The sequence below is a fragment of the Microtus pennsylvanicus genome, chromosome 7 (genome assembly GCF_037038515.1).
Source record: "Microtus pennsylvanicus isolate mMicPen1 chromosome 7, mMicPen1.hap1, whole genome shotgun sequence".
In the NCBI taxonomy this organism is placed as follows: domain Eukaryota; kingdom Metazoa; phylum Chordata; class Mammalia; order Rodentia; family Cricetidae; genus Microtus; species Microtus pennsylvanicus.
The window spans coordinates 14,465,063-14,488,250 of record NC_134585.1 but is presented as its reverse complement, the minus strand read 5'-3'; the positions used below and the strand labels follow the sequence as shown (position 1 = coordinate 14,488,250).

General features: G+C 45.2%; 1 protein-coding gene across 3 annotated transcripts in view; it reads right to left on the bottom strand.

Moving 5' to 3' along the window:
• Positions 1-23,188, bottom strand: part of Bicc1 (BicC family RNA binding protein 1) — a 217,433-nt gene that overhangs the window by 122,861 nt on the left and 71,384 nt on the right. For all 3 annotated transcript variants that reach the window (XM_075980001.1, XM_075980002.1, XM_075980004.1), the window contains exon 2: positions 17,368-17,414. In XM_075980001.1, the coding sequence (XP_075836116.1) occupies positions 17,368-17,414 (47 nt within the window). The remainder of the gene's footprint in view (positions 1-17,367; positions 17,415-23,188) is intronic.

Below are 23,188 nucleotides of genomic sequence, written 5' to 3'. Positions count from 1 at the left end.
ATAAACGAGCATTGTGGGTAGCAGAAACTAGAGGATGAGTGGGGCTTGCTGGCTGCCAGCCTAGCTTCAGGTTCAAGTGGCAAATTATACAGCAGGAAGTGCCTGACAACCTCCTCCAGGCTCCACCCGTGAGCAATGAGGACACCAACACGTGCAAATGGGTTGGCTTTCCCACCTCTTACAGATCAGGGTGACCTTCTCATTCACGCTCTGATGACCTCTTGGAAAGACTGGGGGCTGGCAGGTTCTGTTTACTAGCGAGCTGCCCTCAGCCTGACTGACACATTGGAAGTCCTGCCTGTGAAATGGCCAGCCTTCAGAACTCGCCTGCATTTGCCATGTGTTAATAAAGGGTACGACACTCTTCTCAGGAGAAGTTGCCCTGGAGGCAATGAAACCAAAACAAACAGACCCACAGACAACCAAAGGTCGCAACGGGCAGACATCAAGACGCACCATTCTGACATCTAATTGCTATTCCAGAAAACTGTGTTTCTCCAGGGTTTCCAGCACTGCTCCAAATATATCTAGAAAACTCACTGCGGCAAACACTAACTGTACCTGGGTGTCTAAGAACGTTCTCCCTTGCCAAGGGAATAAGGAAGATAGGATGAGGGAACGCTCAGCAGGACAGGCCAATGATCCCAGGAGATGGGAACGGAGCCAGCGCTGGCTCCTAGAGCTGTTTACTTTGGACAGTTCTTAGTCACCTTAGCGAGGGCCAAGTGAACTGGCCCGAAATCTTGGACAATGACAGCGTGCCCTTGCTTAAAGGCAGTCAACTGGCTTCTTGGGGAACTAACTTCAACTTCACGACTGCCTCAGAATGCCAACAGGATAGCTGGCAAAGGCATCCCTTGTTCCAAGTTCAAACAGAAATAGGGCTCGCAGATTCTCCAGGCAGCGTCACAAAACCTCTTCGACGGAGAAGTGGGAGGCCGGCAATGGCCTCTGTATTTGTTGAACTCTGCCTAGCAACTACTGGCAATTTCTGAAATCATGTTTGGTCATCCTGGAAAAGCAAACACCTGCCAATGGGACAGTAAGGCTCGAAGCGGTGTGCCTATCCCTCCTGGAGAAGAAAGCATGCTTTTAGCTTCCCTCTTGTGAACTGAACCACAGTGGCTGCGGCAAAGACCATGGGGTGGGGGTGGGGGGTGGGGCTTAGAGGTAGCAGAGAGGGGGGCCAACTTTCTGTCCAGACACCAGAGTGAACTCTTCAGAATATGAGCCTAAAGACCTTAAGTTTGGTTCCCAGCTCTCAGGTCAGGCGGCTCACAACAACCTACAATTCCAGCTCAAACAGATCTGACGCCCTCTGCTGGTCTCTGCAAGCACCTGCATTCAGCAGCACACAACCACACAGAGATACACACAAGTAGAGATGATTAAAACTGAAACAAATTTTTACAAGTAATTTTGGCTCTGGCTTAAAGCCTACGTGTAACCTTATTGCTGCTTTGAACACGTGCTCCGTGCGGTTTGGTGGCAGACCTCAGTATTCTACACAATTGCTTTTAACTTCAGTTTCTAATCTAGGAGGACACCGGAGAAGTATTATCAGGTTTCAAATGTCTTTATGTACAGGATGATTTCAGTTTCTTCTTAGAAGATTTGCCCTCCTAACAACATTAACCAAGTTGAATTCAATTATATTTTCAAAGACTAAGAACATTTAAAAGTCAAAGAAAGAAAACACTGCCCTTATCTGTTTCAATCACACTCAGGTGGCCCTGGATGGACAACCTCCCCAGAGTCTTAAAAAGCACGGGCTGTGGAATGCCCCAAACAGAGCTTGCCTGGAACACATATGTTTCTAACAAAAACCAGAGGCTCCCGGGCCTGGGAGTAGGCGGGTCTGTGCACTGCACTCTGTCCAAGCTGATACGAGAAAGGGTGGACTTTTCGTCACCTTGATCCCAAGAGCTAGGCCAACTCCTTTATATGACCATTCTCGCTCTCAGGCAGCAGCATCCAGTGCCAGGCACACAGGTTCTAGCGGCTACGTGGTCCCGCATGGGTCGCGAGAAGTAATGTGGCCATGTTTTTTCCTTTAAAGCACAAAGCTGTGCAAGGATTAAGGAAGGCAGCGAAGGGCTTGGTATGACACCTGACTCATGGCAGGGACCTGGGAAAGAACGTGAAGTATGCACTGTAAGTGTTGACAGGACCAGAACTATCAGTAATAAGAAAATCAATAACAGAGCCAGATGAGAACCCCGCATGACTCAGCATTGAGAAACAGCATTCACGGAAGTTGTCTCATGATCATATAAGGCTTATCCTAGACAATTTTACATCTAGGTTTGGTAGAATTATTTTCAGTTATATTGTCACATAATAAGAAGCAAGTGTATTATCACATCCTACACTTAGAACAAGATCCATGGGCTAGGGGATGCAGCCCAGCCGGCACAGTGCTTGCTTGTATACGTGAAGCTGCGGGTTTCAGAAGCGGCACCGTGTAAACTGTAAGTATGAACACACAGTATCTGTAGTTCCAGCACTTGAGAGACAGAAGCAAGGAAATGTGAAACTCAAGGTCATCTTTGGGTACGTAGCAAATGTGAGGCTAGTTCAAGTGACATAAGACCCTGCCTTCAAAATATAAGTAAAAGGAAAAACAAAAGATCTAATGGGAGCCAGGTCTAGATTGGCGGGTGGCTGCTCCGGAGACAAGTCCTGCTGCGGTACAAATGCCAGGGTCTCCTTGACAAAGATTACAGATGTCCAGCTTGTGCTGCAGTCAAGCCTATGGCCTTCCAGAGCCACTGGTCCATGTTCCGCATTCTGCACCTACGACTCCTGTAGGTTTTCTCTTTAGCTCTGGCCACAGAGGAAGTTGAGATTCTTTGTGCAAACTTCCTGCCTCTCACCTCCAGGTATTTCCAGCTATCCCTTTCTCTTGCACTTATTTTTAGTCCATATTTCTAGACGTTGATTGCTAATCCATTTGTGCATCCCTTTCTGCAAGAAGGGCTATGATGATGCGTTATAAAACTCCTGCCGTTCAGAATTCGCTCTATGAATGCCGGAATCACATGGTTCAACTTTGCCTAGCCTAGCTCAGATGTGAATGTGACTGAAGATGCCCCTGAGGGTCTGGTGGCGACAGACAACTGTAGAGGGTGCTGCTTCAGGAAATATCTACGTACTTGGGCCACAGAAGACGCAGAGGGAAAAGACAGCAAGGAGTATTGCAATCAGAGAAGAGTTCCAAACTGGTTACACAATCACTGCATGGAGCCAAACTCTCTAGGATGTATGCGGCTGCCATATGAGAAAGAGTCCCATCCCGCCCTTCAGTGTTCATGTCCTGACTTGTCTGTGAAATGCCACAAAACCTCTGGAGGCCCAACCAACCACAGGGACTTCAACTCCCCAATTTCCAATGGGAAATTCGGTTTACCTTTAAGAAATGGTTAGCTTAAAGGGGTTTAAATGCACAAAACTTTACTCACTGGCATCTAGGAAGGGACAACTGGCTGACCTAAGTATTAGTAAATGACACTTGTAGGCATGATGGTTTAAGAGAGATAAGGAGGGATGGTCCATGTTTCTGGGGCACATGGGGCTGGGGTGATGTCCATCATGGAGGCTTGGGCAGGCAGTGGACTGAGTGGCTTCCCTGAAGCAATGACGACAAGTGTCTGCAGATGTCCTCAAGTCACCAGGAACTTGTTGCAGGCCAAGTTCCACAACATTCCAGGAAGAAAGCCAGCCTCGAAATCATTTCTGTGACCTCCTCCTCTCCCTGCCCAGCGTCATTTGTTTTATGTCCTAGAACACAGCACACATGGCCTGAATAAATGTCCCAGGGAAGACGGGCTGGGATCTATGCAGAGCGAAATCCATCTCTTGACCCTGAGTCTCCACACCTCAGGACTCAGACAGTTCCACTTATCCTGAAGCCCAGAGCCCAGCTTGCCACTCACAGAGCACAGACCTCCCTAGCTGCCTTTCAAGGCAGCTGGTACCACAGGGTAGTTAACAATACTTAGCACCTGCTGTAGAGTAACCGGGATTTCTTCACTTGCAATGCCAGCCTCTCACAGCCCTGGCTATCTCAGGGTTAGCCCACATTTGTGACACCCCCAACAACGTCACAGTTTGCTTTTTCTGCTAACCAGTTCTGTATGTAGGCTCAATTTTAAGATCGCCCCTGTACACATATGGCTGTCTAAATATCAGAATAAAGGAGGGTGGGTTGCTTGCTCACAGAAAGAACCCCTTAAATGGAACACTCTGGTGAAGGCACTTCATGCTCCTAGACTGCCCACTTAAAACTGATTTAAATGTTGTGTTTCTGCTTTGTGTACTTTGCTATAATTTTAAGACCAAGTCGCTTGACGGAGCTCTCCTCTTGGGAGCAGGAGGCTGAGCCCTGGTCAGCTCCTTCTTCTTTAGAGAGGGTAGATGGTCATGGCTTCTTGAAGGTCCAGTGGTAGCTCTGCTGGATTGCCACAACCTCAAGACACAAGCGATTAGTCTCTGTAGTGGTGACTCAGTCTTTGAGTAGCCAGAGGCAGGAGGCACGCAGGCTCCACCCACCCTTCCTCTCCACAACACGTAGAGGGTGGGGGCCAAGTCCTGCCCTGACCCTAGGAAAAGCAACATCTGTATCAACCCCTAAAATAATCACAACAAGAAGAGAAAGAAAAGAGTCAGTGTAGAAGCTGGGGCCAAATCCTCCCCTGGCCCTAGAAAGGGCAACATCTGCGTCAACCTCTGAAATCATCCCAACAAGAAAGGATCTCAGATCCCAGCCCCAGGACGGGCCTCACACAGGACCCATTCAATGCACAAATGAGGAATAGCAGTCATCTGCCGAGAGTTTCGCCAGATCATTTCCTCAGGATCGGACTGTTTGGGTTGGCATACATCCCTCCCCATCTCTGGGTACTCTATAAAAAGAAATTATCTACGGGCGGCCTTGACATGACAGGTGGTGGAATGGAACACGAGAGGAGAAGAGAGGAGAAATCTCGTTCTTCCCTCCAAGGCTAGGCTCTGAGAAATATATCACTGTTCAGAGGAACTGTGGGATTCCAAGTAAGACAATTCAGGGAAAATGGGATTATATTCTTAACGGTAAGGCCTCTTTAATGTTTTGGTCTAAGTTAGAAGGCAATGCCTCACTTTCTGAAACTGAAATACTTAAACTTTCGGTCTATTCAAAGAAAAAAAAACACATACATATCCCACCAGCTTACGTTTTAAAAACTAACTGAAGAGTTCCTCTCTTCTCCGTTTGATGTGGTCGTGCATCTCATAAGCCCACACCTACCTCTCTCTGTGTTAAAAGTGGTAGATGCCCATGTTTGTATATTTTCATGGATTCTGACTCTATCCTACAGTCAAATTTCCACTCATCCCATTATGGTAGCATCTGTGATGGACTTGTTTACATTTGCATTCTCAAGGTTCAACCCAGTACTAACAACGCACTAAGAGGTTCAAAGAAAAACTCTGGAGTGTGTGCGTGCGCGTGTGCACACACACGTGCATGTGGGTGTATGGTGTAGTGTAATGTAGTTCTTGTGGGAGGGTCAGAGTTCTATGCCCCATGTCTTCCTCAATTGTTCCCCGCCTTATGTGCTTATTAATTTATCTCATTTATTTTTTTGAATTTTCTGAGACAGTCTCTCACTGAATTTGGAACTCACAAACTGACTAAGCTGGCTGCCCAGTAATTTCCAGGGTTCTACCTCTCTCAGCCCCTCCCCGCTTCAGTGCTTGGGCTGTAAGCATGCAACACCACACCTGGTTTTTCCACAGATGGAGACCCAAAACTCAGGTCCCCATGTTTGGCTACAGCCATTTTACCTAGTAAGCCATCTCCTCTAACTCAAAACAGTTTACCATTTCCTTCACTTGTTCACCAAGCTCAAACTGAGTGACGTTTTATTCCATGGCTATATTAAGCAAGTTACAATTCAACAGACGTTCATCAGATGTGTGTGCAAAGATCCTCAGTGGGAAAGGGAGTAGTTTCTTTGGACTCTATTTTGTTTGTAACACTGCCGATAAAGAAGCTAAACTACAGCCTCCTTTGAAAACTATGCATGGGAGCTGGAGAGATGGCTCAGAGGATAAGAGCACTGGCTGCTCTTCCAGAGGTCCTGAGTTCAATTCCCAGCAACCAGATGGTGGCTCACAACCATCTGTAATGAGGTCTGATGCCCTCTTCTGGCCCACAGGAATACATGCAGGCAGAATACTGTATATATAATAAATAAATAAATCTTAAAAAAAAAAAAAAAGAAAGAAAACTATGCATGTTTGATTATCCCACGGTAGCTTGCTTGTTGGCAAACATTTTGGTCCAAGCACTCTATGGCAATACCAGCTTCTTTTTATACAAGCAGCACCCTTGTATCCAGTCAATGCATCCACAGTGAATGTTGCTGTTGACAGATGACGGATCACTATGTCACACTGTCACGACACAGGTGACACCGGACAGAAAACCAGAGCAACAAGGACAGCTTAGGTGCAAATCTGTCTTCAATGCAATCCTTTGTATGATACATGGGCTGCGTAGTTCACTGGACGTTGCTTCCAGCAGAAAAGGGGATGCAAGATCAGGCTGGCTTATTTTTAATGAAAAATAACAACTATCTGGGTCTTCCTTAGCCAAGAGTTGGGTGTGAGGTTCGGGAATAAGAAGGAACCCTTGGCAGGGTCTGACTCTGTTTCTCAGTATCATGCTCAAGAGAAATTAATTTTGGAGTTAATTTTGGTGGTCTGCTCCCACCACCAAAGATCTCTCGTTACCTTTCTCACCGAGAAGTTCAAGGAAAGTCAAAGCCTTGGAAAACACAGGAAGGACCACATGCCTCTCACATGAGCTGAACCTCTGACCCAAAACTGACCCAAAATTCTTTTAGAATGGATGTCTTTTACTTTTGTATACACAAAAACAATAGAATTTGTTTATTTATTTTGAGAGAGGATCTTACGCAATCCAGGCTGGCCTCAAACTTGCAATGGCTTTAAACCCCTGATTCTCTTGCCTTTGCCTCCTGGGTGCTGGAGTTAAATGTGTGCACCACTATGCCTGGTTTGTATGGTGCTGGGGAATTGAACTTGGAACTCTGCCCACGGAGCTACATCTCCAGACCTAAAACGTCATTTTAATTAGACAGGAGAAAGAAGCTAAGATCCGCTGTGCCTCGTGGTTACACCCCAGCTATTTACTGTATCTCAAAGATTGCCAAGATAGCGTCTTAAGAGTCCTGCTACAAAAACAATTATAGCAGGACCAACTGGCTTCATTTAACTACATCCCAATGTCTACAGCTATCAAAGTATCCTATTGAATATCACAGCCCTGTGTGTTTGTCAACTGCATGGGGAGGGGGAGGGGAGAGAAGGGGAAGGAGAGAGATTCCAGAGCAAGGCAAACTTTTCTACGTCAAAGTTGATGACTCCTGAGCCAGCATGCGAGGAGGAGCCCTGTTGCTGAGCTGCCTTCTGCTTTCTCCGACCTGTGCACTTTGCAGGACAAAAAGCTACGGCTCCCGTGGTATATGGAGCCACCGAGCATTCTCACGCCTCCCCTTGCGTCACGAGTCCTAGACCTAGCTGCTCAGACTGACACACGCGCTCTCTGCAATAGGGGACTCTCTATCTAGTCTGTGAACCTACACGTTATGCCTTATTCACAAGAGGTGTCTCAGGGGCACCCAGACCAAAAGAGGGAAGAGAAGCTGAAAGATTGTGGAACCTGAGACAGGAAGATGGATGGAGGGGGTAACAAAAGCCAAATAATCGATGTTTTCTCCCTTTAATTATGACTCCAGTGATACCAATTCAGATCCAGTCTTTGCAAAGAAAAAAAAACAACTCTCTCTCTCCCCCCTCCCTCCCCTCTCCCTCTCTCCCTACCTTTCTCCCCCCCCTCCCTTGGCAGCAGGACTGGTGATTGAACTTAGGACCTCAATTATATGAAGCAAGTACTCTACACTGAGCACAGCCTAATTTTAGCCATTGTTTTTCAAATGGCCTTTTGAAAAGTTCATCATTACTTAGCTTAAAGCACATCGGCTATTTTCTGTAAGATTAAAGAGACAACTAAGGAAAAAAATCCATCTTCATGGACCACTCTACGCATCTCTTCCCACTGCCCCTGGAGCATCCATTCCCTCCTGGTGAAATCCTATCTCCATTCCCATGTTCTCCCCTGAATGTCGTCTCTAACATTCCACCTCAGCTTCAAAGTCAACATAGTCAATAAAATGCTGCTTTGCCCTCCAAAACACCTCTGTGGTAGCTATTATACGCCTGCCATTTTCTGTAAGAAGCAATAAACTCACCCCACCCCCTCCTATCCTCGCCTACTGCTCCTCGTCATTCTGCTACATCTTACTAAGATTCTTCACCCTCTTCCTTTATATCTGCCTCTTTATCTTCATGCAAACCTCCCCAAAGTCCCCAAGTCATCCTCGCTCCAGGGGTTCTGGGCATGTGTTGTACCCACTAAGCTAGCTCCCAGCCTTGGAACATGGAATTCTAAGAGAATGAGCAGAAGACACATGTACAATAAATAAGTTGTATAATTTTATATATATAATTAATTATGCACATGGCTACATAATTCTTTCACTTTTTTCAGCACTAGTGACCAACATGAACATCAACGCGGATGTCAACTCCGTCTCTGCCATTATCCACACTCCATCTCGGTGGCTCCTGACCCTGGCTTAAAGTTGCCTGACCACCTTTGAAAGAACCAGCGTCCATCCATACCTTCCTACCAGGACAGCTGAGCCAGAACATCCAGCTGGCACGTCACAGGTTAAAATCCCGTCGGTAGACTCGCAGCACTGCTCTGGGGGTTCAAGTTACCTCCAACTTTTAACTTCAGGATTGGAGAAATGGGAAAAGCAGCAACAAGAATTCCGGTCAGTGATTCAGCTGGAAGATCTTTCCCTGCTCAGGCTGTTGGACCTCAGACACGCTTGGCCTGGCCACTTGGTGCACATTTATCATTGCACTGGTGGTTTAATGCTAATTGTAACGTATGCTCAGATGATAGCCAGCAATCCTTTAATCTTACAAACAGAGCCCGATTCCCCACACCTTGCCAAATCTGAATCAACTGTATCCATTTCTCACAAAGTTTTGCTTCCTTTCCATAAAACAGGGCCAGAGATAAACTGCAACGGCCAAAACTTCCAACGTTTTTCTCCCCCCTGAAAATACATTTTTAAGTGACATATCACAGAAGGATCAGAACTTAGTTAAATGTGGTAACTATTTATTTTATAGCTATCATTCTGAACTTGGCGATTTTATGGCTCAAAATATAATAAAGGTATCACAATAGCTGAGAACTCATGCTGCAAAGGCTCATTAAAACTAATCTTTGCCATAGTTATTCAGGAAGTAGGTGCTTGTATGTTCCTAATCCCAAGCTAATAAAGAGTCAGAGCCAGAGCGTCTTCCCGGCAGGCATGTGTTCCAGGGCCAGGGGCCAACACTGTCGGCAAAGCAAGCTTTATTGCAAAGTATGTGGCAATTCTGAAGGTCGTTTTGATTTGGTTTGTGGTTTTGGTTTTGGTTTGGTTTCGTTTTTGAGACCAGGCTTGACAACGTAGTCCAGGCTAGCCTAGAGCTCACTATATAGCCCAGCTTCCTTCTGCTATAGGCAACCATGTGTGGTATTCCAGGGGTGAGCCACCGGAAGAACAGCATCTGTAACTGTTCTCAGCTCTTACCATCCTCTGAGGAAACAATGGGTGGGGCAGATGATTGGCTGACATTTCTAGATTCAAATCTTTCCGCTAGTCCTTATGACTTCCCAGCGAAGAACTAGAAACCATCATTAGCTCACAGGAAATTATCTGATGGCATTTAACCTGTTTCTGAAAGAAAAAAAATGCAGGAATGCCTCTTGTCCTGGCTTTGCAAAGGCACCCATTGATTCCTTGGCCAAAGATGCCTTTCCACCGAGCTGCCATCAGACACTAAGTGCCTGGGGTTGAGTGTCTGGAAGACACTGTAACCCTATCTGAGCCCTGCCTGGAACCTTCTTTCTCTTCTTCCACTCAGCAGACCAACTATACCCTTAAAGAAGGCACTTTCTGAAAACTAAAATCTTACTCAACACAGGTCAAAGAGGTCTTGAAGTCTCGAGTGGAAACAAGAACATACCCAGCATTTCCCCATCTATGCATTCCTCACACATGCAAGACACCCACAAGTCCCTTCGCTTAAGTGTGATACGCAAGGACAGGAGACACATGGGAACCCCTTTCCCTCCACAGTCATGGCTGCCAAGGAAGGAGGCAGTGTCTGCAAGTGGTTCTTAGTCCAGTGGAAGCCAGCACTCTCTCTTCTACTCCAGGGCCACCTGCTAAGGGCCTTGTCCCTCAGACCTCAGACTGATGCTCTTTGGAAGCCCAGTTTGCCTCTTCTTTAGTGTTTCCAAGAGACCCATCGAATAGGAAGGATTGGGATTCCCAGCTTGCAAGGGAACAAGTCATAGTGTCAGGAGATGAAAAGGATAACACAAAGAGGTTCTCAAAGTGAAAAAAAAACACATATCCGTGTTCCCATTAAGCCTTGAGAAACATGACTGCCTCCAATTTGCTTCTCTCTCTCTCTCTCTCTCTCGCTCGCTCGCTCGCTGGATGGCGCTAAGAGCTCATCCTCTCCAAACCTCCAGATCTGGGGAGCAGACCACACCACAAGCCTCCCCAACAGCACCCACCACTGATGATCTACTTACAAAAACAGCACCCAGGGCCCAAAGCATCAAGTTCTTTTCTTCAAGGGAGATTAAAGTTCCCCAGGAATTCTAGGGTAATGAGACTCATGGGAATGTAGTTTTTCATCTTCTTCCAAAACAGCAACTAATGGAGAACTCAAGGAAGAAAGCCAGAGGGCTCTACAATGCACCTGTCCACAGCTTCATCTCCTGCTCAGGGCTCCCATTCCTTTGATGCTACCATGTTGACAACAAACAGCAGAAACCACGGGTGACAAAAGTCTTCAAGCAATGCAAAGGAAAGGAAGGCATGCCCATGTATCGCTAGACCACTCTCCTTTCACCAAGAAAAAAAAATAAGGTGAGCAAAGAAATGAAAAGGAAAGATGGCCAAATCCATTTCTCAACCACAAAAATAACCACGACCACTCCTTTTCAGGAAGAAATTTTCATCCAAATGAATTTTTTAAACCGCAAAAAGAGCCAGTATAGGAAAGCCACAACTATTAAGTATTTGACATCAGACAATGGCATCCAGGATATTCAATCATTTCGTTCAAGGGTCAAGTTACTTAGAGAAGCATAAAGTAATAAAATGTTCCCCTGTCATTATTAAGGAAAACAGACCATTTACACATATTGTACTGAATTCTCTGTGTGTTGTTTGCTCTCTCTGTCTCTCTCTGTCTCTTTCTCTCTCTGTCTCTCTCTCTCTCTCTCTCTCTCACACACACACACACACACACACACACGTGTGGATGAAATAATATTAATGGGAGCTGGAAATATCCCACAGCAGTTAAGAATACTTCCTGCCCATCTACAACCCTAATACAGTTCCCAGCACCCAAGGCCAACAACTCACAACTCCCAGCTCCCCATAACTCCAGCTCCAGGGGATCCAACGTCCTCTTCTGGATTCTGTAGGCACTGTACTCAACATACAAATGCCCATACACGGATGCACACAGATACATTAAAAAAAATGAAACCTACATTTAAGCATAAAGTCTCAGAATTTGAAAAGGCACCTTGAGAACCAACAGTCAACTGAATATACTTTTAAAGAAGACAAAACTAGAGGCATATGGTCAACCAACATGAACAGAATTATGGCCGGTGGTTCACACAACATGAATTTTATCACCTTTACCACCACAACTAAAAACTAAGGTTGTCCCATTTAAGGCAATTAATTTACCTACTCATTTTGGGGTTCAGGGGACTAAGCTTTCCTTTAAGGTCCACACTGTCTAACTTTCCAGTTTCCAATGTCAAAACAATCTGTGTTCCTAAAAGGCAGGAATCTGGGGGTGATACAGAAATCCAGCATCAGCCCAGAAGTATCTCTTTCAAGTTAGCCACATCATTAGCTCTTGCAGCAAGGCACAGTTTATTGGTCAATTTCCAAAGAAACAGCCAATATGTGATTTCAATTACAAAATGCTCCTTCATTTAAAATATGTGATGTATGAATACTTTGGGGAGGGTTCTATGGACACCCCAGTGCTGAGGGACTTCTTGATGTTCCCATTAAAGGCTACAGAGATGCCAGATGGACTTCATCTTCTTCAGCCATCAGGACACAAGCACCTAACAGCCTTTGGCTTTGGTGGGTCACAATGAGAATACATCAGGGCGCCCAACCCCACCTTATACACTGTAAGGTATTTCCCTGCCAAAAACGGTCTGATGAGGATCATTTTCACAAGGGGAAAGATGAAAAGGACACAGGATAGACAATGAGTAAGCCATGAACAATTGCCTCCCCCTGTAAAAAAAAAAAAACCACAAGGAAAAAAACAACCTGGAAGATCATTTCCATGTGTTAAGATGAAAGTTGCTATTAGGCGTGGCAAAGGAACTAGAGGGAGCCTTGATAAGCTGAGCCACTCCCTCCTTTGTAAAGAAGAGACAGAGCCAAGGAATAGAAGACAAAGTTGCTAGAGAACTTTGTAAAACAAGCTTTCTCTCTCTCTCTCTCTCTCTCTCTCTCTCTCTCTCTCTCTCTCTCTCTCACACACACACACACACACACACACACACACACTCACTCACACACACACACACACACACACACACACACACACCACAAATGCATCTAATACAAGTAGTTGAATCTATAGCCCTGTTAATACTGAAAATCACTTTCACATACATGTGTAAAGACAAAGATTCCATAGCCCCTAATGCTAGGAGACGTAGCCAGGGTCACCCTCACAGATTCCTGAGAGTGTCCATTGCTCTAGGTTTCTAGCTCATGTCAGAGATGCCCTGGACTCCAGCTGTCTCTCCTAGTGTTCTCTCCCCCCATCCTCCTCCAACCTGATTCCTCCTGTTCTTATCCCCCACTCCTTTCAATCCCCTCCCACTATTCACTGGCGATGTCTACTCTAAGTGACCATCTCCTGTAATCAGTCAAGACTTCTAGTGGAGGAACTGGGACATCAACCCAGCCGCAAGCCCTTCAACCTATAATATGTTCTGCCTGTAAGATATGCTGGGGTGAAGATGACACAGACAGTGTGGGACTAGTCAACCAATGACTGGCCCTGGTGGAGACCTATACCCTAGAGAGGGAGCTTGGTGTGGGAAGTCCTTCTGTATATGTGTTGCTTTTATTGGTTAATGAGTAAAGCTGTTTCAGCCGGTAGATTAACAGAATAGAACAAGGCGGGAATTCCAAGCATATAGAGGAAGAGAGAAGGTAGAGTCAGGGAGAAGCCATGTAGCCATGTAGCTGCCACAGAAGACAGATGCTGGACACTGGTAGGCCACAACCACATGGCAATACACAGATTACTAGAAATGGGTTACTTTAAGATGTAAGAGCTAGCTAAAAATACACTTAAGCTATTGGCCAGACAGTATTTCAATTAATATAGTTTCTGTGTTTACTTTGGGTATGGGCATCAGGGAAACAAACAAAAGGCCTCTGCCAACTGAAGCTCATCCCTGAGGGCTAGGACCCAGAGGTAGGATACCCAGAGACCTAGGATAGAACCAAACATTACTGGCAAAAGAAGTCAATGAAATGATTCCTAATGATATTCTGCAATACTCATAGTATGGTGCCTAGTCCAAATTTCATCAGAGAGTCTTCACCAGCAACTAATGGAAACAGATGCAAACCCACAGTCAAACATTAGGCCAAGTCCTGGGAATCCTGCAGAAGAAAGAGAGGAAGCTCCTGTCGGAGCCAGAGGGGTCAAGGACACATCAATAAAACTCACAAAACCAACTAGCCTGGGCTCAGAGGGGCTCACAGAGTCTGAACAACAAGCAGGGAGCCTTCATGGGACTAACCTAGGATCTCTGCACATATGTTACAGTTGTATAAACTTGGTCTTCTTGTGAGACTCCCAAGAGCGAGAGCAGGGGCTGTCTCATTTCTCCCACCAGACTGCCTCATCCAGCTTAACAGAAGAGGAGGTGCCTAGTCTCACTGGAACTTGATAACACTGTGGCTGGCTGATTTCCATAGACGGCCCGCCCATATCTGAAGAGAGACAGAGGAAGAGTGGAGGAGGGGAAGAAGTGGGAGAAGGAGAGGGGGAGAGGAAACTTTGGTTGGGATGTAAAAACAAAAAAATTAAATATAAAGTTTTTTAAAAAGATATCTACAGATCTCTTTCAACATAATATATGAGATCACAGGTTAATTCACTTCCTTTTTCACATTCATGATATTTTTATTCTAGACAATTTTGAGATGACTTAACAATAACAAGAGAGAAAAGAATAAATGACAGGCAGTTGAAATCTGTCAATCAAACTGAATATATAAATTTAATAAACAGCACTTGCTATTTCAGTCATTTTCTCTATGACTGAAAAATTTTCGCCAAAATCATTTCCTCCATTAAAAGGTGAAGAGGTTTAAGTTTATCCCTCAAGAATGCTATACACTGAATTCCTAACCCCTGGGATCCTATTTAGAAACAGAGTCACTTCAGAAGTAATAAGTTAAGATGTCACCATAGAAAGAAGAGGGAGCAGAGCTCCTAATCTCCTATGAAGAATGTGCTGGCTAGTTTTATATCAACTTGATACAAGTTATAGTCATATGAGAGAAGGGAACCTCAAGTAAGAAACGACCTCCATAAAACAGGCTGTAGACAAGCCTATATTCTCTTAGTGGTTGATGTGGGAGGGTCCGGCCCACTGAAGGTGGCGTCACACCCCTGGGCAGGGGGATGCTCTAAGTAAGCAGGCTGACCGAACCAAAAGGAGCAGGCCAGTAAGTAGCGCTCCTTCATGGTCTCTGCATCAGCTCCTGCCTCCAGATTCCTACCTCTGTGAGTTCCTGCCTTGAGTACCATCAACGATGAACTGTGATGGAGAAATGTCAGCAAAATAAATCCTTCACTTCCCAGTTGCCTTTGGTCATGATGTTAGATCACAGCACACCAGTAACCCTAAAGACAGAAACTGGTAACAGGGTGACAGGGTTTTACTGTGACAGATCTGACCATGTTTGGGAGAGGATTGCAGAAGGACTCTGGAACTTTGGTCTAGAAAAGCCACTGAGTAGTCAATGCCTGGTGAGCTGTTCTGTAGGAATTTACAAGATGAAATGTTAAGAGACCTGCAGATGATGGAGGCCTGGTTTGGGAAGCTTTAGAGGGAAGCAGGGACTATCAGGGCTGTTTGATATTTTGAGTTAAGAATGCACGGTTCTGGTCAGGTGGGGCTGAAGAATCAGCAGGAATTAACAAGAGACCAGTATCACTGAAGTGAAGTCTTCAGGAAAGGGTTTCCACAGGGCCAACACACAGAAGTCATGTTCTAGGGGTGGCCAAGGCTGTATATAGTGTTGGCAACTAAACTTTGTCACATCAAAGAGTCCCCCCAGATTGTACTGGTTTTGAAGGTATGAAGTGGTCATGGGGAGCAGTTGAGGCTTGGTGCTGTGAGAGGTCAGAGGAGGCCATTGGTGAAGGCTGCAGCCTCCGTGAAGCCCTAGGACTGAAGGGGTTACAGAGAGAAGCTGAGGCTTGGTACCAGGTGGAAGGGTAGAGTGCCTGAGAAGAGCCCAGGAGAGAATCTTAGAAAAGATCCAGCCCCCAGCGCTTTGGAGCTGCCCGTACCATGGGACTATGGCCAAGGAGAGCAGCAGGCATGGAGTAAAGCCATCCTGAGCCTATGAGACAAGATGTGTGTGCTGTGACCAAGCTTCTGGAGGAGCCCAGGAGATCATGAAGGAAACCCAGACACTGGAATCTTAGTTATTGATACTATTTGTCTTAGTTAAGGTTTCTATTGCTGTGAAGGGACACCATGACCGTGGCAACTCTTATAGAGGAACACATTTAACTGAGGTGGAAGCTTACATTTTCAGAAGTTGTCCATTATCATCATGGCGGGGAGCATGGCAGCCTACAGGCAGACATGGGGCTGGCTACATCTTTATCAGAAGGCAACAAAGAGTGGACTTTCCCATTGGGTGTGGCTTGAGCATATATGAGCCCTCAAACCTGCCTCCTTAGTGACACAATTCCTCCAACAAGACCACACCTACTCCAACAAGGCTACGCCTCCTAATAGTGTCACTCCCTATGAGATTAAGGGGGCCAATTACATTCAAACTACCACACTGTTGGAGTTGAGTTTTGCTTTGACTTGATTGTGACTGGGGCCTGGTTCCTCCCTCTTGAAAGAAGAAAGGCAGGCCCATAAGCAGCCCTCCTCCATGGTCTCCGGACCAGCTCCTGCCTCCAGGTCCCTGTCCTGTGTTGAGCTCCTGCTTTGACTGTACACGCATGAGCACGCCAGCAGGTACCACACAGTCCTCTAAGGAGGCACGCTGGCCGAGCTGGTTTGGGTCTCTCTAGCATGTAGGCTACGGCAGGTAAGAAAGAATATTTTCAACATGAAGAGCCAATTTGAGCCCTAGATGTGAGGAAGCCCGTTTTTAAAACCCTTGGATGGAAACACAGATGAACAACAAACTTGATACCCCCACCCTGCCACCAAAAACAGACTGCCCGGGAGACAAGAGAATGGAGAATCTCCAACGGCCCTCTCCAGAACTGCTTAACCTCATGGGCAGCCCCAGCATCCCCTGTCATGGCTGCCTCTCCAGACATGGTTTCTGAATCAGACACAGGGGTATGAGTGCAATAAAAAAGAAAAAGAAAAAATAGAAAATTGTGAACTCTAGTCCATCTTTTCAAAAGAAAAGGCCTCCTCCCATATGGAAGATATTTGGAGGACGAGAACTCAGAATTATCAGCCAACATTCCTAATATCTCATCATCATCTCCACTAGGCCTGACCATAGTTCCCCTGTTGCATGCATGACTGGCACAACTGGCCTCACTGAAGGCCAGAACATTCAGTGAATGGCAGTGAAAGAACAGGCATGGTGGCCGATGACAAGCAAGCAGGTTTCAAGAGACACCTTGTATTGGTTACAGACACCACCCATGTTATGCTCACCACAAAGATGGACGGCTTTTCAGGACACCCCCCCCCCACAACCTCTAGGCCAGACATGGCTTGGGTGGGACGAATTGGAGTACAGCAAAGCAAACAGACAGGGCAGGTCTGAAATGGGTATGAGAAATCAGCCCGCCATCTTTGATGAAGCTGCGGACCCAAGGCTATTTCCCATGCGTGCCCAAGCCAGACAAGAGTGAGATGTCACTCACCTTCTGAAAAAAGTCTTCCCCGCTTCTGCCTTTTCCTTCAGCGGCAGCTGTAAATAAATGAAAGAGAAAATGTGCACATTTAAAATACTTTCTTCATTTCAATGCATAAATATTCAAAACCCTCAAAAACCAGCGCTATGAATGCAAAGGTAAAAACAGCGCCACCCTGGCCTCATCTGGGATGCAAAGTGAATGAAGCATGAGATATGAAATCTCATCAATTACACGGCATTGGATTAAGTGAAGACCCACGAGTCCCTGTCTCCATGCTGAGATGATAGTGGCCCTGCCCTTCCACAGTAACAAAGCTGCGAGAATGAATCCCGAGAGCAAAGCCATAATCTATGCTCCCCACACTTCCCAGATGTAATGGATCCCAGGCATGGGGCACATCCAGCATTGTCCACTTCTAAGCTAGTTAAGTTTTATGCTCATGTGAACTGCAGTTTCCAGGAAGAAAAATGTTAAGCCTATATTGGCTATTTGGCTAGAACTAATTTAATGTAGAGACTTGCAAAGTTTGGGTTATCTTTAAATCCTATTAATCCATTGATCATCCTATGTCTGACCTAACATCCTTGTGATTATCAGGATGACACCTTTTGTGATGTATTAACTTAGCTTCCACCAACCCCAACCAAAGAATGTTCTCGGATAGCCTCTGAGACCATAGCAGAGATTCCCCACTTTGATGTATCCCATCTACTGATATTTCCACCAAATACCTTGAGAAGATACCTTGGTAACAGGTGCTGGTTCTGTAACTACAAAGAACTTCATGAAACCATTTCCTGGGGCAGCCTGGACCCATGTTCCCAGGCTACGTCACTCATATTCAGCTTGAGAATAAACTTATTCTCTTTGAGGTGAGGGCTGTGCTTTATGTCAATAGCAAATGCTGTATGGGGATCTCAGTCGATCTCTCCCACTACTTTAACCCCCTTTCCCATTCACTCACACGAGGGGAAAGAGAGCAATGCAAGAATAAGCAATGAATAATGGCAGAGGTCAAGGCCAACAGTAACCTTCATGTGAGATAAAGGGATTGGTACAGCGAGAACACAGTCCTATCTTTAAACTTCATGTGAGATGCCTAGAGCCCCTTCCTAGCTATAGGCAGTCAAAAACAGGAAGCCCAAGTCCCCCACCTGTGTCCTGAAACATCCTGTGACCTGCAGACATTTTAACAGGGCTGTGGTGGTAAGTGGAGAATTCAAGAGTAGGGAAGGGACGGAGCTAACAGCACATTGTTGTCAAGTCTCAAGCTGAATCTTTCCAATGGAGATGCCAGGATGGAGTCATAGATAACCAGATAGGCAAAGTCTCAGAAGCAGAGCACTAAAGTCCACAAGATACGGTGACCCAAACACCTGCTCTGTGTAGCCTGTTTGTATGTGTTTGTGCATATAATGTGTATATGTGCACACATATGTATTTAAACACACGCATATGTGTAATGTGCTTATGGATATGTGCGTGCACATGCATTGGTGTTTGTGTATGAGGATATGTGTATGTGTGTATGTGTGTATATGGTATGTATGTACAGATGAATGCATACACACGCGTGTATATATGCGTATGGTGCATGTGGAAGGACATGTGAGTTCACAGGCACATGCCCACAGCACTTTTTAAAAAATATTTATTTATTTATTATGTATACAATATTCTTTCTGTGTGTATGCCTGAGACACCATATGGTTTCTGGGAATTGAACTCAGGACGTTTGGAAGAGCAGGCAATGCTCTTCACCGCTGAGCCATCTCTCCAGCCCCCCCCCCCCCCCCCGCCAGCACTTTTTAAAATGATGTAAAAAGTAAGAAGTGAGATGGAGTTATCCCTGAAGAATGACACTTTGTCATTAAGTTTTGACAAGCACCTGCTACGAATCTGATGGGTGGAAGTAACAACTGATAAAATTTAAACTTTTCTTTCTTCAACTCACAGCTACCTATGTGTAAGTGATTATTTTTCCAACATATTTTTATCAAAACAGCAAAACAGAATATACATGCCTGGGAATTCTGAAGACAATCAGAGGAAACATACTGAAATACGAGCTAAGAAGAAATAAAAATATTTAATGTGTGATGGGGTTGAAATAATAAAGATGCCCATGTCCTACCCTCTGGGATTTGAGGTTATGTGATCATCAATACATCAGCAAACTGAGACGGGAAGAGCGCCCTGGGTTGTCTGAATAGGCCGATGTCACCACGTCCTTGTAATAACAAAGTAGGAGGGACAGAATTCATGAGAGCATGACAATAGAGGAGATGGGAAGACACAAATGTAGAAGTCAGAAAAGAGGAGGTGGGGGCCACCAGAGAAAGAATACATGTGACTTCCAGAATTGGAAATCAAAGAAGGGCAGGATTCCTACAGCCTTTGGGGGTGGCGGCTGCTAACACCTTAACTTCAGAGAGATCCACTGCAGACTTCTAACCTCAGAACTGTAAGATGACAAATGTAAACCGTGCTGGGCCACTAGAACGGTGGCAGTTTGCCACATCAGCCACAGACACTAATCCTTGAAGTCAATCCCTTTCTACTCCCTTACTGTACCAATCCCACGCAGCCAATGCACACTCAGAAGACGCTGCCACGGAGAAAGCCTCTGTGCTCTACGGAGTAAAATGTCTCACTTGGAGATAGGTCAATACTAAAGCACTAAAAGAAGTAAAACTGAATTCTAAACAATTGGTGTGGTCCACCCCGGCTGGAGGGTCTGAAGGGTTTTCTCCAGCAGAATAAAACGGACATCCAAACCTAAGGACATAAACCAAAGAGCAAGTGTTCTTGGTGACATTGCTGCCGAGTCAGTACAAAGTCTTCACTTGAGGCTAAAAAAAGGGTTGAAAAGGGATGTACTCACTGACACCTTCATGGAAATAAAGAAGCAAATACAGCAAGTTTTGAGAAAAAAAAATTGAGTGACATTCAAGAGTTTCTTGGGGTAGGAATATTTAGCATTTCAAATATTTTCCTAAGTCCATGGGGGGGGGGGGCTTTGACTGGATGTACTTCTACATCACAAGAATCCACAAGTGTCAGCTCCCTGAAGCAAAGGCCTTCTACGATAGATGTTCCTTTCAGGTCAATGCCTCTACTCAGGACAAGCTCGCCATGACAGAACCTCAAAGTACATCCAAACAACAACAGGAAAATTTCTGTAATTAGAACCAAAATAGAATGAACCATGTTTTGGAACTGGGGAGGACACTAAAATTTAACCAAAAACACATATTGTTAGCATGCCTGGGGTTTGCAAAGAAATAGCAGGCTGGGGAACCACAAACAGATGTTCACTGCCCTTTTTGACTCTGCACGCTTATGTGGAACACCCCCACCCCAGTCTACAAGGCCACAGACAGACGGGTGATGTGCAGGTACTACCACACCCTGGCTATGCCAACTCTTCCCTGCATATCAACCCCTAACGTAAAGCTTAATCTATGAATTCGACAGAGTAAGATATTAACAATTAACAAGTAATAATAAAAGGAACAATTAAAAACCATACTACAGCTAAATTTATTGTAGCAAAGACAATCCATCAATACCTTATAATTGTACTCAAGCCTCTTGCGATGACACGGACTGTCACAACACCCGTGTGAGGTGATAAAGCCACGTGAATGCTGTGGGCCTTGTCACACAGCATTGAGCTACTGCTTCAGGGTCCTCAAGTGTAAGCTCTGTGGAACCATGAGTCTACCTGACAACCGAGATGGTGGTCTCCAACTGGTGGGTTGTGCATATGGTGTGGATATACCAGAAAAAAAAACAGTATTATTCATATCCCAAGAAGGGTCATGCCACTCAGACGGGCATGCAATTCAAACCTTAAATGTTATCTAGTTCTAGAATATCCCGTGTGGAATTTCCAGATCATAGATAGTCAGAAATAACTGAAACTACAGCAAGGGAAGGGAACTGTACAAGAAAATACAGATGAACCTGGCTCTCCTGAACTTTTGATGTGTGTGTTTCCTAAGCTACTACAGTCAAGGCAAAACACTCTGGTTGAATTCTTGTTTGCATCACTGTCTCAGATGCCACCTAGGGCTCATCTACTCCTGTCACTTCCTAAGAAGTATCTGTACTTCAGCCTCAGGTCACTGGGTCTCTTTGGGGACTTTAACTGACTCTCAGAAACACAACTGTCAAGACTGCAGACATCAATCGAGAGAGGACATTTCCTGTCTTCTTGTCCCTCAAACATAAACCCTTCAGAGTTCCCACTCAGAGTCTCCCTCTCAAATGCAGCCTACATCCACAGTATGAAAACCCCAAATTGCTGCCAAGAAGTTACAGTTGGAGGGGAGAGTGGTGAGATCAACATGGAATATTTTTCTCGGTGTAAACTCAGACATTTGACATGTTGATTCCATAGACCCAGGGAAGAACAGAGATTGCTACTTTCAGTTCACAAATATCTGGGTCCTGTGCCAAGGAAAAGAAACAGTCAAGTCCCAACCCTTATCCAGTTTACACCCCTAACCATGGAAGAGCCAAAGCCACCCAACCAGTGAGGCAAAACCAAAACCACAACTCAGCTCTAGCGACAACCTTCCCAAAGACCTTTGCAAACCCCAGTGCTGTCCAGATTACACTTTACATGGCTTGATTATTTCTCTTCTTGTAATAGAAGCTAAGTCCTTCTGCTCTCTCCCCACAGGGGATCAGGGCAGCTACCGCTAGCACTGAGAAGGAAAGAGAAAGACTTTGGGAGGGCCACCAGAGAGCTGGATTCCAAGGGGAAAATGAGAAACACAATACGACCATGATCCAAAGCATTTCGTTATGTTTGGACAGGAAGATGTTGCCTATGAAATAAGCCGAGCTATGGTCTCTGCTGTGGGGCTGCTCAAATGCTGAAGTCTTTGTTATATGATGTGGAGAAAATGACTCTCCCTTGGGTTTGCAAACTTACACACGGAGACTTCCTTGTCCCTCTCCCCCACGATAACATGGAAAGTGCATCATAATTTAATGCTGTATTTTATTAAGTCACTCTTTTTAGGATCACTCTGGCATGATGTTCCCAGTTGGATTTTTAAAACCTTGGTGTTTTCCTGGGCAACAAAAGCAGCTGTCTCTCTTCTCCTCTTCCCGACACACGACACCAGGAACAAATTCCTTTGATACTACTGAAATATGGCCGGCTGAACATGCAGGTAATCAGTTTTGTGTTTTGAGCTGAACGATTCATTTTCATGTTTATTATAATTTCTCCAAGGCTCTGCCATGTTTTATTTCATATTTTTTGCCTCACAAGAAATATGGGATGGCAAAGCCCGTGCCAATAAAAGCGGCAGAAGTTGGGACAGGTGTAAACTATTACCAGAGCTGCCCCCCAACTCCTGAGCGCTCCTGAGTAATTACTCAATTAAATGGGGTGGGATCCTGTTTGAAAGTCTGCCTAGGGCTCAAGGAAACTTCTGTTTAAATATCATTTTTCTTTCCAACTGCTTTTCTTTCATAGCATTAGATGCTTCATGGACCAAAATCGAAAAATGCAGGGATGAAAAAATTTTAGATTTAAAACACAAGGTCAAATATCTTTCAACATTACCTAGACAAACAAAATGTGAGACCCAATAAAAGCATGAATTAAAAAACAACGATTGTGGTTCAGAAAGATGGCTCAGTGGGTGAAAGTGATAACCACCAAGCTTGAGGATCTGAGTTTGATCCCTTGGGACCCACGAGATAGAAGGAGAGAAAGGACACACACACGTTGTCCTCTAACTTCTACAAGCATACCGTAGTATGAACCACAAAAACATACACACAAAAATACAAATGTCATAAG